Below are 14,266 nucleotides of genomic sequence, written 5' to 3'. Positions count from 1 at the left end.
TAACTAAAGCGGAGTGCACAACAGCTGAAGGGGGTTTCACAACCTGGCAACAACAAGACAAAAGATGTTTCTAATGGCTTGAAACGGATGTAGAGTATTTACCTTTATGGATAATACATTACAACGTAAATCCGTTCTCTCCAGATAGGTGTCAGACTGGCGCGCCGCAGTCTCTCGTTGTAAACCAGATTAACTACCAAACACATCTGCAGTATTTATGGATTATATATCGCACAAATCAAGGAGCCCGATTTTATGAGAATTTTGTCCAAAGTCCACGCCGTATCTGTAGATAATAAATCTCAACGGGTGGTTTTGCCTTTAGTCCATCTCTGCAGATTAAACCCGGAGGTTATTTACCTCTCTGATGACTGATAGTTTCAAACTATTAACTGGGCCAGATACGTAAACGCACTTGGGAGTTTTCTTTCTTTTCCACGGCTTGACGCAAGATTCCCATTGTTTCCTAAGTAGTAGAAGGACTTTTTATATATATAAAAATGAGTCTCTGGAGACGCAGATTAAATCTTTCCACATGGAGCACATTAAACTTTGTTCAGATCCTTACTGGAAACACCTGCAGTGACACAGGTAATAAATACATTATAAAATATCTGGACCAAGCTGCAACAAGTCAGTCAGGACAGTAAGGACAAGCTCAGTCTGACAGCACTAAATCCTCACGGGGTCTCAGTAGTAACTCTAGGACTCCCCCTTGTGGCTGCACAGAGTACCAATAATAATATCAAGAACTGAACCACTTGCCGTTTCTCTTTATTTGTCTGAAGCAGTTCAAATGACAAAGCGTTTCACTGAATGTTTTGAAATTAATGGATTGCAGAATACAAATATAATCAATACTGTTTGGCTTTTTTCAAAAACAAAATTTTTTTTTCCTTTCTCTCTGTTCATGACAACATGATTAAGAAAATATTCTGTAATGAGGAAACAGCTTTAACTTTCACTCCAATAATTTTTTTTTCTCTTTTTCACGGCTATAAAATGCATAAATAAAACCGCAACACTCGAAACACTTCCAGTCACACCACCAATCACATTTTACATAATTTGGCCTGCACACTACAATCTAAACACTATGACATAATCTTGAAGGCCGATGTGTCAACATTTGACGTAGTTTTACAATTGTAAAACAAATGTAAGGCATGCACATAACTCCCAATAAGGCCCTAACACAAACAGCTCCTACTTCAGCTACAAATAAATTAAGACCCTGAAATGATGGAGAACGTAAGCTGGAATGTTTAATGTCACGTAGCGTTACCGGACAGAGCTGCATAGTAAGAGGAACGATAAAAGGCAAGAGAGAATCGACTATAAATCGACAGGTCTAGTAGCAGACAGCAGTTGCAGTTGGTTAAGGGGGTTTCTGGGTGAACCCCTGTAATGGTTCATGTCTTTCTCTGCCACCTGCTGCACAAGAGGCTTCTGAGCTCCTGGTGGATCAGAGGCTGAACAGTCCACTTTAGTTTTTTGTTGGACCTTGTTGGTCACGTCGCCCAGAGCGCAGGCCTTGGGTTTGCGAGCCAATGTGCTTGGCTTTTTTGGTGGCACTGGAGGTGGTTTCTTTATGGGGCACACGCTGCTGGACCGTTCCACTCGTGTCGTCCGTGGGTGAGGAGAGAGGCCGCTCTCTAGACTCACCGCCTTAAGAAAAGGACCATCCTGGCTGGCGCTGGCCACTGCATTTCTAGTGGGTCTGTTGCCCTCTCCTAGGAGAGAGTTGATCCTGCGGACAGCCTGGCAAACCGGGGTGCGCTGGAACTTGAGCGGTGACCTGACGCCTTTGCCCCGGGAGCCTTTGGGAGAATAAATGGTGAGCTTGTTGAAGTGTTGAATGTGGTCTGCGACACGCCGCTTTTCAGTCTCCAGACTGAAAGGGGAGAGCGGTGGCTGCTCCTGGAAATTGACACCAATCTCTGGGGACGTGGCAACTACAGTTCTTGTTTTAGGAGGTGTGACAAACTCATCTCCTAGTTGGAGACTCCGCTTGTATGGAGTGGACTGCTGTCCGGAGGAGACGCCCAGTTTGAAGTGAGCAGGGCTCTGGATGTCCAGAGCGTCAATCAACCTGCTGCAGTTCACATTCTCTGCCTCCCTTTCAATGGAGCCATTATGGCTACTGGTAGAAACACAGAGAGAATCTTTATCCTCCTTACTTCCTGGGCTACAGTATACGCCAGACTCAAAAACGACACTATCAATATGCAAAGGAGACAGGGCGGCGATTTCAATTTGGCCAAATGTAATGTTCTGTTCATTAGCCAAAAAGCTCTGTTGAGCTTGGAAACAGGAGGCTTCAGTGTCAACAGTCAGAGCTTCGCCTGTAGGAGTCTCTGGTAGAGGGACTGGGACGTTGTCTGATGGCGTTTTCACACTTGCTCCTGCGTCTCTGTCCGAGGCTCGTATGATAGCCCGGAGGTCGCTGCCCGACTCTGTGAAGGCCTTCTTGATCTTCAGCAGGGTTGGGCCCGTTTGTGCCTCAGCTCCAGCCGGGGAACACTCGCTCTCCAGGCTCTCTGAGCTGGACACACAACAAAGCTTCATGGGCAGGCTGCTCGCTACTGGGGGGCTGGACACGACGATGGCAGGCTCAGACACGTAGTTGGCCTTCAGGCGCACGTTCAAGGGAGTGTCGGTGAAAGAGCCTCCTCTGAAAGCTTCGGCTCCCGCGGGGGTCTCCTCACTCCATGAGGTCTGGTGGGCACCTTCATCACACTGTGGTGTCAGCAGGTTGTCTTCAGACTTACTGATGTACTTGGTATCTAGAAATGTAAGTACTAGATTAGTGGACATCACATGACATTATCCTGCAATAGAAATACCTCTATTAGAGAGACTGTGAGCTGTTACGTAATACTCACTCTTGGATTCAGTTTCGCTAGGGAGAACTGATGGAGTGAACTCCATCTCTTTGGTGAAATGGAAGCCGCTGGAGCTCTCCTGTGTGGCGAGTCGCCAGCCAATGGACTCAGATCCCTTTATCACCAGCATGAAATGAGAAATGAAAAATGAAAGAGCCTTCAAGGAGGATTAAGCTTTAGTGTAGTGTTTTGTTAAAAAGGTCCCCATAGAAAATACCCAGAATGCAGCATTAATATGTTAATTCCATGACTTTTGTTGTTAGTTCTTCAGAGGATGATTGAAATCACTCAGAAGAAACATACTGGATTTGTTTTTAATAGCTTTTTATTGGGAGTATACATGTAACTATAGAGCAGCTCACCCAACATACAATATCCTGTATGTATATACTGTTTAGTATCCTAACATTTTCTTTTCACCTGATTGATTAGTACAGGAAATCAGGAATCTGAGCACAGGAATTATCCTATGGCTTTGTACCACACAAGTACGAACACCATTTCTTTTGTAACGATACAAAATGTGAAAGTGCTGAAAACTATCAAGATTATAATTTAACCCTGCATGCATTAGCTAACGGAGAATGTTAAACAATAAGAAAGTGCTATTTTCACCATTTTGCCACAGCATGACATCTTATGTGCAAACGTATTATTTCATTTCAGTGGTTAATTGCATCTGAATGCAGTTTATTAACCTCACAATTATGAGTGTTTATCAGTGGTTGAATCATTTTCGTCAACCACACTTACAGCTTCTTTGCTGCTCCTCCCCAGGCTGAAACGTAAGCGCAGGGACTTGCGAGGAGCTTCTTTCTTACTGACTTTAGGAGAAAAACAGCCAGCCTTTCCAGATTCAACTCTGAAAAGAGAGTATTCACACAATCAGCAGTTAGACAAGTCAAGAATATCTGTAATAACCGTAATTATTATCATTATTATTAATTGTCATGTCTCCCTCAGAGGGGAAATGAATGAATGACTGAATCCTAAAAGTGTGTACCTGTTGACAGCATGTCTGCCGCTAAGTCGGCGACTCTTTCTCCTCACAGAGGTAGCAGACATTCTTCTAGACCTCCCCGCGGATGACACAGCATTTTGGGAAGTATCCAAGACCCCAGAGGCACTGTAAGCTAGAATAAATATATATCAGTAATGACAACAAACTTTAGATGTAGCAGGACAGTTGATACCCATTTGACCAAACACGTCAATACCTGATCCAGGAGTAGAGGCCCCGCCGAACAAAGTATTTGGAAGCAATTCTATCCCAAGGTTCTTTTTGACAGATCTGCGTTTCTTGCTGGAAAATCCAAAAGTGTGACCCGATTCCAAAGGAAGTTTTCGCTTTGAGGATGGTGTTCCAATCACAGGAGTAGCAGAGGAAAAGACTGGCAAAATCATAATAAAAAGAATTATTGCATTCACTCATGTACAATTTGTTCTCCCATATTTGAAAATAACCCAAAGCTGATTTTGAATCAAATCACGAAGACGAATTATCAGATTGTGAGTGATATTTGTGGAGGACGCTCCATGCAGATGACAAGCAGGCGGGCAAAGAAAACAAAAGCAAACAAAAACTTCTCATTATTCAATTCATGTTTGGCATTCATCCTCAAGGCAAATAAATTTCATCCAAAGCACAACAGCAGCATAAGCAAAATAGAGTTGGATTTCTCTTTCAAGAATAGAAAGTTTGCCATTTCCAGGACAGAAAGCAGATAGATGCCTACTGTAGCATCATGCTACATGACACGCATTATTATTTCATTGCACCTACCATTGGACCAACCATGACTGTCTGCCTGGCTGACATTTGTGGGTGTTCTATTAGTTTTTATCTTATTCAGTGCACCATTGACAATATCTGAAATGTGAGACAAACCGAACCATATAAACAGTTTTTACTGACTAAACGGTCACTAAAAACAGTCCTCCAGTTTATATGTTGAGGTTTCATGTCATTAAATGTTTCCTGTCCCATTATAACCAGTGCAGTAGGAAACGATCTGGTCAACTTGAGATTTAATCTAAATATTTGCATGTTGCAGCTATTACCGAACGATGGTGGTACGGTCTTACCTCCGAAGCTGCGTCTGTGCTTCTTTTTCATCCCTGAGTTTAGTTCCACTTCTTCGAGTTCATCGTGGCTAGGAGACAGGACACCCCCCTCACAGCCCATCATCGCTGGAACTTTATCCTGAAGAAACTGTGGTAACGCACCTGACAGCGACAGAGATAGGGATAAATACTTAGCGCTACAACGCACCAGTGTCACTTTATGCATAGATGAAGAGCAGGTAGGATTCCTGAAGTCATACCGAAGCTGTGGGCGTTCTCTATGAAACAGTGTATTATGGCCGCCTGTAGTTTGAGGCGTTTCTCAGTGTTAGCGTTCATTTTCTCTGTATTATCTCCAGAGTGAAGGAGGTTGGGGGCAAAAATTACAGACAAGTTACTGCTGTCCATCTTATTTTCAGCACTCCTGTGATTAAGACAAGGAAAAGGAAAATCAGCATACAGAAAAATATTTGTGCACAGATTATCTGCAAATAATCTGAAATAAAATATTAAAGTTATTTAAAAAAAATTAACAACAAAAAGTAACAACTGCATCACCTTGTAGACACATTGTACAGGAAGTCAAAAAAGTGTTGCAGGACACATAGGTTTCTGTCTGGCAGTACACATGACAGCAGCATAGTGGCGGAGGTTCTCTCCTCCTCTGTGGGGAGCTGCTGGGCCTTGAGGAAAGCTTCGTGCAGCTCTGTGGGGAGCACAGGCTCCGGCAGCTCCCTGAAGAACTGCTTCACCAGACCCGCCACGTCACAGGGAAGAGCAGTGGACAGACACTCTTCACCCGCGTCCAGCTTTGCCTATCCAGACAAAACACAGCCATGTTGTCTTAAACAGTTCCCAGTGTCAAGGCCCCTTTGTTGAAAGCAAGGTCAACTTCAGCCATCACTCACCCTCAGTGCTTTCAGGCGGACGACGGAGCCAGATTTTCTGAACAGGCCTTCTGTTTCAACATGCGCTAGCACCTTCATACACGCATCAACCAAAAAACTAAGACCACAGAGAAATATCATTAGTATAAGATAAACATGCTGGGGCAAGACATTGCTTGTCAACTGTAGGCTAGGGAATTTACTTACCTCGGCACGCGCCCACATTCCATATTATAGTACGGTAAGCTCTCCAAGGGAACACCAAAAACTTTTGTCTGGGGGAAAAATGGGGGGAAAAAAGACAAGGGCCGATCTTAAATTTGCAATAAGGTTACATATGAGGAAAAAAAACTCTGCGGTTTATTCAATCAAACAACATCAGTGTAATTTAATTTGTGTGATCCCAGTTGCACTAGTTTTGAATCCTTTTGATTAAAATGCCAGGAGTACACATCTGACGTCTGGGCGTCAAACATCTCTGTGCTCAAGAGAAAAACGGAAGCTGCAAGAACCACGTTATGTTGGTTTCTAACCTCAGTGACCTGAACTCATTTCAGCACTTTATTTCTCCACAGTCTGAGGTAAAGTTTAAGGCAGTTTTTCTCCTCTCTGCACACTCAAGGCCCCACGCCAGAAAATGCAGAAGTTCGACATTAATTTGAAAAGTCACATAGTCTGTCGCAACAAACTGTGCGGCTCCTGAAGGGCCAATTGCAAGCATGGAGAAGGAAAAAAAAAAAAAAAAACAAGCACTGCATATCATACAGAAGACTAAATGAGCTTTCTAAATGTTAAAACGTCCAAAAAACACTCCAACAATATGCCATACAGATTTATGAGAAAACACTGCCCCTTTGTGTCTGTTTGAGTTTTGCTTTATGTTGCTGATAAAGACGTTTATGGGGTGAATAACCACGGGCAGGGCCCAACAAAGCACCTCCAGTGACTGACATGGGTGACAACGGCCTGAGAACAAATGGGTCTCCTCCTCAGTGGGGGCCTGCTTTCAGTAATATGCTAATCAGATTCAGCAGCCTAAACAATCTTATTGCCAGAAACTAGTGCTGTCAACTTGCTGATTCGTGTTCTATCGTTATCATAGCATGCTGTAAAGCTCAAAGTTTCAGAAACACAGATAAACATACAAGATGTATGATGAATGTTTTTCCCCCCGAAAACTGGTACTTGGTTTAGTTTAAACTCACCGTATTGGAGGCTGCTGAACTGCTGCTGGCCGCTTTGTTTTTGTTCCAGTTCTTTGTCTTTATCCCGTACCTTGCGCGGAGATGCTGGACAGCCAGCAAACGCATGACACTCTTCTCCATGACTTTCATTTTTTACAAGCTTACCTAACACTCGTATCCCTCTCTACAGATTGTCCACTTTCTTTTGTCCGGACCGAAGGAATCTGGCATTTGCAGTCGAGGCGGTTCAGCACCAGCGTTTCCAAATTAATCACTTTCCCCTGACTTCTGACGCTAACTCGTCATCACGTGGATCTTATTGGCTCACAAGACTTTTTCAGCGCCGCAACCGTAAACTCAACAGTAATATTAATAAACAACAAACAGGGCTGGTAAGGTACCTAATGCTACAGTATAGACCGCATATCTAATGACTAGGTTCATGCATCCGTTGCAATGCGGTTAGCTAGATAACTTTAGCCAGCCAGGTTAGCGAGTCATTAAATAGTTCCACTCGAGAAAAAATACGTTCTTGCTGCCACTCGACCTAAAACGACGATTATATCTTCTGAAACGGCCGAACTGTGCGAATTGCACACTATTAAATCGTTAGCTGGCTAACTGCATGCTGCTACGGTTCGCTCATCTCATCGGTTGCTTGGTTGTCGACTGTTTCCGCAGTGTATTCAAACAGAGCCGCTCCCTACGCTGCGCTCTGTGATTGGACGGAAACCTTTTGAATAACGTTCCGTGTGGCGTGTGTTTAATCCCCCAGGGCAGCCTCGGCGGGCGGTGCAGTATCTGCAGGGGCGGTCGTTGAACGTGCAAAGTAGACCCCGCATGCCAACCGGTTGGTCCTGTTATTCAAAATAGTTTCACATTTGACACGGAAAATGCCTGCTTTTGTGCTAGACTTGCTATGCCTGAATTCAGTTCAAATCAGTTGGACTTAAGTGTCAATAAAAATACGAAGTTGTCTCAAAACGCTTTACAAAATCCCGCCTGAAACCTCCAGAGCAAGTCTGAAGGCGACGGTGGCAAGGAAAACTAATTTTTAACAAGAACAAACTTTGAGCAAAACCAGGCTCATAAGGCCAGCAGGGTAAACAGAAACAAGGAAAGAGATCATCAGGAGAAACGGGATAAACATAGATCTGACTAAAGCAAACATGCGGGATCTAATGATGATACAGATACAAGATATAGCCGACGATGTAACGTGACAGTTTGAGAATATAAAAGATAGGAGCTAGGAGTGAGTGAATATGGCCTCTGTGTATTAAGTTAATATGGCTTTTAAAAGCTATAGTCAACATGTTTAACCATTTAAAACAGAATGAGAAGAGTCTACAAAGATGCCCAATCTTAAAAAATAAAGGACCAAAAATAGAAAATTAAATCTTGTGAACCGGCAGTTTAATATTGTACAAACTATCAAATTCTACATAAATTATCCAGATAATTTACTTACAGTGTATTTTCCAGCTACACCAGTCAAAAAACAAAAAAACAGTACAGTATACTCTCACAAGGGCTTATCTTTATTACAGTAGAACATACACATATATATACAGGAGACAACAACGTACGAATGCATGGGTTGGCTAGAGTTGGCTGTGCATTTAGAAGCACTTCCTGTGGACAATGGAGGGGCCGGCCTCATCGTACTCCTGCTTGCTGATCCACATCTGCTGGAAGGTGGACAGGGAAGCCAGGATAGAGCCACCGATCCAGACGGAGTACTTCCTCTCAGGTGGAGCAATGATCTAGGTGAGGAATAAAGACCGTTTAAGTTTTATTGAGTGTGAATTTGATTTGTCATTGAGTGTGATTCTTTAAAAAACTTTGCAATCATCTCACCTTGATCTTCATAGTGCTTGGGGCCAGGGCTGTGATCTCCTTCTGCATACGGTCAGCAATACCAGGGTACATGGTGGTACCACCAGACAGCACATTGTTGGCGTACAGGTCCTTACGGATGTCAATGTCACATTTCATGATGCTGTTGTAGGCGGTCTCATGGATGCCAGCAGACTCCATACCTAATAGAAACCAGCAAATGTGCAGAAGTTTTGTAAAAAAAAAAAAAATAGGAAAGAACTTGATTCATCCATAAACTAAAGGTGTCCTGAGCTCACCAATGAAAGAAGGCTGGAAGAGGGTCTCGGGGCAACGGAAACGCTCGTTACCAATGGTGATGACCTGACCGTCGGGCAGCTCATAGCTCTTTTCCAGAGAGGAAGAGGAGGCAGCGGTGGCCATCTCATTCTCAAAGTCAAGAGCCACGTAGCACAGCTTCTCCTTGATGTCACGCACAATCTCACGCTCAGCTAAGGGGCAAAAAGTTTGGAGTGTTTAGGGAAAACACAAATACACCTCTGATATTCAAACAAGCGGATAAATTGTGAGGTCATTGTCTTACCGGTTGTGACAAATGAGTAGCCACGCTCAGTCAGGATCTTCATCAGATAGTCAGTCAGGTCACGACCGGCCAGGTCCAGACGCATGATGGCGTGTGGCAGAGCATAACCCTCATAGATGGGGACGTTGTGGGTCACACCGTCACCGGAGTCCAGCACAATACCTATGTCGAGCAAATGAGTGCCATAGTTGGTCAGACATGCATGCTTGTGAAGGGGAGGCAGCTAAATATTGGTCTGCTAACTATGTCTCACATCATAAACTATATAATGCTGGTGACATCACTGAGCACACACCCTGCAGAAGAGGGATTAACACCTCCTTTTGACAATGAGACAAGAATGTACACAGATGACAGACATGCTCAGGCTGTAAATGATGAATGATGGACATAAGAAGGACTGTACAAATGTATGTTATTGCGTGACTGATCACAGACGTAATTGAGTACATGTGCAAAAAATTAAAGTTACTGACCAGTGGTACGTCCAGACGCATACAGAGACAGCACAGCCTGGATGGCCACGTACATGGCAGGAACGTTGAAGGTCTCAAACATGATCTGCAAGAAGAAGCAAACAGAATGTGAAAAGGTTTGTGTCCGGTATAAATGTGACGTAACACAAATGCAAGAGACTCCATACCTGGGTCATCTTCTCCCTGTTGGCTTTGGGGTTCAGGGGGGCCTCAGTGAGCAGGGTGGGGTGCTCCTCAGGGGCCACGCGGAGCTCGTTGTAAAAGGTGTGGTGCCAGATCTGGCAGAGGAAAAAAATAGCTGACGTCATGTCTGAAGCAATAGTAAGCTGAATAAACAGCAGACAGGTCTTGTGAATAAATCTAAAAATAAAACAGCTTCCACGTGGTGGCGGTAGCTGGCCAGGCTGTGAACTCTCAAGGATGCGGAAGATTAGCTGCCGTGAATGTTGTAAATGAGTCTCTCTGTCAACACACACCTTCTCCATATCATCCCAGTTGGTGATGATGCCGTGCTCGATAGGGTACTTCAGGGTCAGGATACCCCTCTTGCTCTGGGCCTCATCACCTACATAGCTGTCTTTCTGACCCATACCCACCATCACACCCTTGGGAGGAAACACAAGACATGTTAAAACACTACTACTTTTTATTAGTCATACTTAAGATACTTTTTTGTGTGGCTGTTCTAAGATGTTTTTTTGTTTTTTTTAAGCGTACCTGGTGGCGGGGCCTTCCAACGATGGAAGGGAAGACAGCACGGGGAGCGTCATCTCCAGCAAATCCAGCCTTGACCAAGCCAGAGCCATTGTCGCACACAAGGGCGGTAGTTTCATCATCGTCACACATGATTAGGCTTTACCGGGGTGGTCTAAAATTTAAGGGGAAGGGATGGTAGCACATAAAGAGTATTTTTAGGCTGGGTGTTAGGATCAACTGCATAAACTCTCTATCATGTAATACATAAAACGTAAGCCTGTTATGGTGTCACTCTTTATCACTGGAGTGTCTGATGATGTGATGGAATGACTGCTGTGGAAAGGTTAGCGACCTGATCATTCAATCCCTCATATGGCTGAGGTATGTATTAGGTGTAATCCACAGTGCTTTGAAGAACTGCCAACACTGATAGGTGATATCATCAGGTATTATCGCCTGCAAGTACCAACACAACACACCTCAGTGGGCCGCTATCTATAGAGGGCTAATTAGACGTGCCGTCGGCTGCTATTTTGGTGCTAACTTTGACGAACAATCGCTGATACCATATCTCCACTGCAACGATTGTTCCTGGGGCATCTCAGAGCTGCTGATGTAGCACCAAAAACGGACATAACAGAGGGAGACCTGTGATCTATTTTAAGTCAGCAACCCCACTGTGCTTAACAGGGTGAAACAAGTGGCACATGGATCTCTTGCTATTTCAGGTCTTAGACAAGTGCCGGGCCAGCACCCATCTGTCTACACACTGTGACACTTTTGTTTTACGCCTTGGATCTGTGCCCCCAGCTGCCTGTTAACTTCATTCATTGAGCCACTGGTGGAGTTTGGCCAACTCCCTCTCAGATTTTATTACCCCAAGTAATACTCCAACGTGACCTGTTTAAATCTTGCAAAAGAACTTCCCAACTTCGCAGTATAGTGTATTCACCACAAGAAAAATGCAGCATCTATGTTTGTTTTAACATCACCTGGCAGACAGGTCATCCTAACCAACTCCATCTTTAACTTTCAACAAGTCCGTTCAGTAATTCAGAATCAGAATTACTTTATTAATCCCAAGGGGAAATTACTTGTACTTACAAACTGTGCAAACTCTTAGCTGTGAAAGCCATCATTCATTCATTCATTTGTTCATTCATTCATTCATTCATTCATTTAACAATAATTTGCTTAAAGCTGCAACTTGTGAACCCATTGAAACAAAGGCTAATCATGCAAATGTCACTCAAACAGGGCTAGCTGTGAAATGTACTCACCAAGGTGCACTGGTACACGGATGCTTCCACTGGGACGAAGACTCGCGGTGAGGAGAGCGCCCTTATATAAGATCCAGGCTTGGAGTAGGGACCAGGGGCGGGGCCGAGGGGTTCACACAAGTCCAAATATGAGCTGCCAGCAAAAATCAACAAGCCCCAGGGAAAGTAGGTTTTACATACATGGATGGGGGCTTCTGTAAAATTGACTTGTGTGAGTGATTGACATTTTTAATGACATGTTGGTTGAGAATAAAAAGTTGAGATGGTAGTGAGGTGGGTTGCAGTTGGTAGGTCTGTTTTTTTTTTTTTTTCATCAAGCATGTGCCTCCTTAATTGCTGGAGTATTGTTTAATCTCTTAGACTACATGAACACTACTGTTTTTCTGAAATTTCTTTTTTATGACTGATCCAATGTATGAAATGTGTGACTTAATTTCTTGGTATGATCCATACTTCCACATTGCCTTTGTAGCTGTTAAATAATCTGTCACAACCAACACACAGTTTCAGTGTCATGTTTTAATCTGATGCCTAATTTAACGCCAGGCGTCTATCCCTTACAGGTATTACTGAACTCATAACCACCCAGAGCAGTCGGGACAGCGCCACTGGTGTCTTGTTAAGGAGATGAAAACATTGTACATGTCTGTGAACCATGCTGCTGGTATGTGCACTGAGCCTACTCAATGTGTGGGACAGCTGATCCTAATGCCATCCGGGCTCTGTGTCTGATCAGGCTGTCTGAGTGGCTTGTCGGTGTCAGTGCCTCGCCCCGATTGGCCCAGCTGTCTCCTTGTAGGGTTGTGGGGAGCAACGCCGGTCATTAATGAGCAGCCACTGGGGTTCCTGAGCTGCAAGTGCGCAAAGAGGAACTCCATATTTGTGCCAGACACAACTTATGGTAAATTATCCTTCATGTACACTGTACCTTATGGGGTAATCATTGCATCTGTGCAGGACTCAAACAATCATTTGTCATATAGTTTGTTAATGCATAACTTTCCAACAGAAAAAAAAAAACACATATATGGCCAGATCTTAGAGAACAGCGTTTGTGTATTTGGAATGATAATAAATCTAAAGCTTCGGGCCTTCGTGCAAGGAAGAATGACTCAGATTTTAAAAAGTAGTTTATAGTAAGTGCGGTTACGTCATGGCTGAGGGAATGTAAGTGCATTCTTCTGCTCCACACTGCACCTCCACCACATAGCAGCACCTCCTATTTATAGCTGTATCACCACAGATAGGAGCTGGATGCAGCTGAAGCATCATACAGTTATTTGCATGACAAAAAGGCTTTTAATAGATCAGACGTTACTCAGGATTTTCTCTTGATTTTAAAAAATAGGCTCCAGCAGCCCCTACGACCCTAGTGAGGATAAGAGGTAGAAGAAGATGAGATGAGATGAGATGCATGACCCGTTTTTTCTGCCAGGCAACAGTGACAAACAGCATTCAATCTCAAACGTTGAGGCATCGGAGATCATACAAAGTAAACTAAAGAATGCCTCAGAGTTGCTTTGTACAGTACTTTGGGTGAAATACTTTATATCACATTGCACTTTAAGCTGTCTGTGTCACCTCTCATCACTGATACTCACACCCAAATACTGGCTAAAGCTGGGGATTTTTATAAATGGGACCCATAATATTTGTAAATACCACATCATATTTATTTTGCCATTGCTGCACCAACCTAATCCAATTTGATAAAATCATTTGCCGATACTAAATCAAATTTTTGAGTGAGTAAACACTTTTACTACAAACACTGCAGTAAGGCACCATCTTATACCTTATGCTTAACATTGGCATTTTCAGTTGACACCTCTTTATACTTGAACTTCACTACACTTTTAAATAAGTGATAAACATACCGTCTAAATGTGATTCAGTGTGTGACATTATTCTATTTAAAAGTAGATCAAAAAACCCATCTGGTTACGATCAACTTCATGAAAAGAAAAAAAAAGGCATCTGCAAAAACAAAATATTTTTAATCTAAGCTTCAGGCTAAGGAGCAAAGACCTGTTTCAGTGCATGTAAGCCTGAATGTAAACGTAATCACACCAGCTTACATTTTAGCGGCTTGTCTCTACCCTGAAATGACGTTGTGTGTTCTGTATGGTCGTTGTATTTTGATCTTCAGGGTCACCGTAGAAAACAGAATACTTACATTAACATTTGCAAAAAATGAGCATATTAATGTATATTAGTATCCCCCCAAAATGCAATTATTTACTAGTGACTTTTAATTGAACATGAATGTTTTTATATTGCTATAAAAGCAGTGGTGTATTCAAACTTGAGATGGTTAGATTTTACAGTTTTTCTGATGTTTTCAACACAACCTGGCAGCCCTACATATAATA

At 43.2% G+C, this 14,266-nt stretch overlaps 2 protein-coding genes across 3 annotated transcripts; both read right to left on the bottom strand.

The window, feature by feature from the left end:
• Positions 1-757: 757 nt before the first annotated feature.
• arhgap11a (Rho GTPase activating protein 11A) lies at positions 758-7,728 on the bottom strand. 2 transcript variants are annotated; one of them, XM_047610781.1, is made up of 12 exons: positions 7,042-7,728; positions 6,044-6,111; positions 5,858-5,954; positions 5,508-5,764; positions 5,210-5,373; positions 4,971-5,111; positions 4,669-4,755; positions 4,103-4,276; positions 3,889-4,018; positions 3,639-3,747; positions 2,886-3,000; positions 758-2,786 (listed from the first exon to the last, which is right to left on the bottom strand). In XM_047610781.1, exons 1-12 carry the CDS (start codon positions 7,168-7,170, stop codon positions 1,336-1,338), a joined length of 2,922 nt encoding a protein of 973 aa, XP_047466737.1. In that variant the 5' UTR covers positions 7,171-7,728; the 3' UTR covers positions 758-1,335. The 2 variants fall into 2 exon arrangements, with proteins under 2 accessions (XP_047466737.1, XP_047466738.1); XM_047610782.1 differs by lacking the exon at positions 4,669-4,755 and having other exon boundaries at positions 7,042-7,726.
• A 691-nt stretch (positions 7,729-8,419) lies between these two features.
• Positions 8,420-12,041, bottom strand: LOC125023487 (actin, alpha cardiac muscle). Its single transcript, XM_047610783.1, has 9 exons — positions 11,895-12,041; positions 10,636-10,786; positions 10,395-10,523; positions 10,086-10,196; positions 9,919-10,003; positions 9,443-9,604; positions 9,159-9,350; positions 8,881-9,062; positions 8,420-8,786 (listed from the first exon to the last, which is right to left on the bottom strand). The coding sequence occupies exons 2-9, from the start codon at positions 10,762-10,764 to the stop codon at positions 8,643-8,645; spliced, it is 1,134 nt and encodes a 377-aa protein (XP_047466739.1). The 5' UTR covers positions 10,765-10,786; positions 11,895-12,041; the 3' UTR covers positions 8,420-8,642.
• Positions 12,042-14,266: the final 2,225 nt, after the last annotated feature.

Source organism: Mugil cephalus, chromosome 17 (genome assembly GCF_022458985.1).
Source record: "Mugil cephalus isolate CIBA_MC_2020 chromosome 17, CIBA_Mcephalus_1.1, whole genome shotgun sequence".
Taxonomy (NCBI): Eukaryota; Metazoa; Chordata; class Actinopteri; order Mugiliformes; family Mugilidae; genus Mugil; species Mugil cephalus.
Note: the sequence above shows the minus strand (reverse complement) of the source record. Positions and strands in the feature narration are given on the sequence as shown.

Excerpts from the sequence above, each read along its gene's own strand:
- arhgap11a (XM_047610781.1), bottom strand. The coding sequence starts at position 7,170 with ATGAAAGTCATGGAGAAGAGTGTCATGCGTTTGCTGGCTGTCCAGCAT. Across the intron at positions 5,765-5,857 it reads TCCGCCTGAAAGCACTGAGG|GCAAAGCTGGACGCGGGTGA; the intron begins GTGAGTGATGGC and ends TTGTCTGGATAG. Across the intron at positions 5,112-5,209 it reads AGAGAACGCCCACAGCTTCG|GTGCGTTACCACAGTTTCTT; the intron begins GTATGACTTCAG and ends TGTCGCTGTCAG.
- LOC125023487 (XM_047610783.1), bottom strand. The coding sequence starts at position 10,764 with ATGTGTGACGATGATGAAACTACCGCCCTTGTGTGCGACAATGGCTCT. Across the intron at positions 9,605-9,918 it reads TGCGTCTGGACGTACCACTG|GTATTGTGCTGGACTCCGGT; the intron begins GTCAGTAACTTT and ends TGCTCGACATAG. Across the intron at positions 9,063-9,158 it reads CTTCCAGCCTTCTTTCATTG|GTATGGAGTCTGCTGGCATC; the intron begins GTGAGCTCAGGA and ends GGTTTCTATTAG.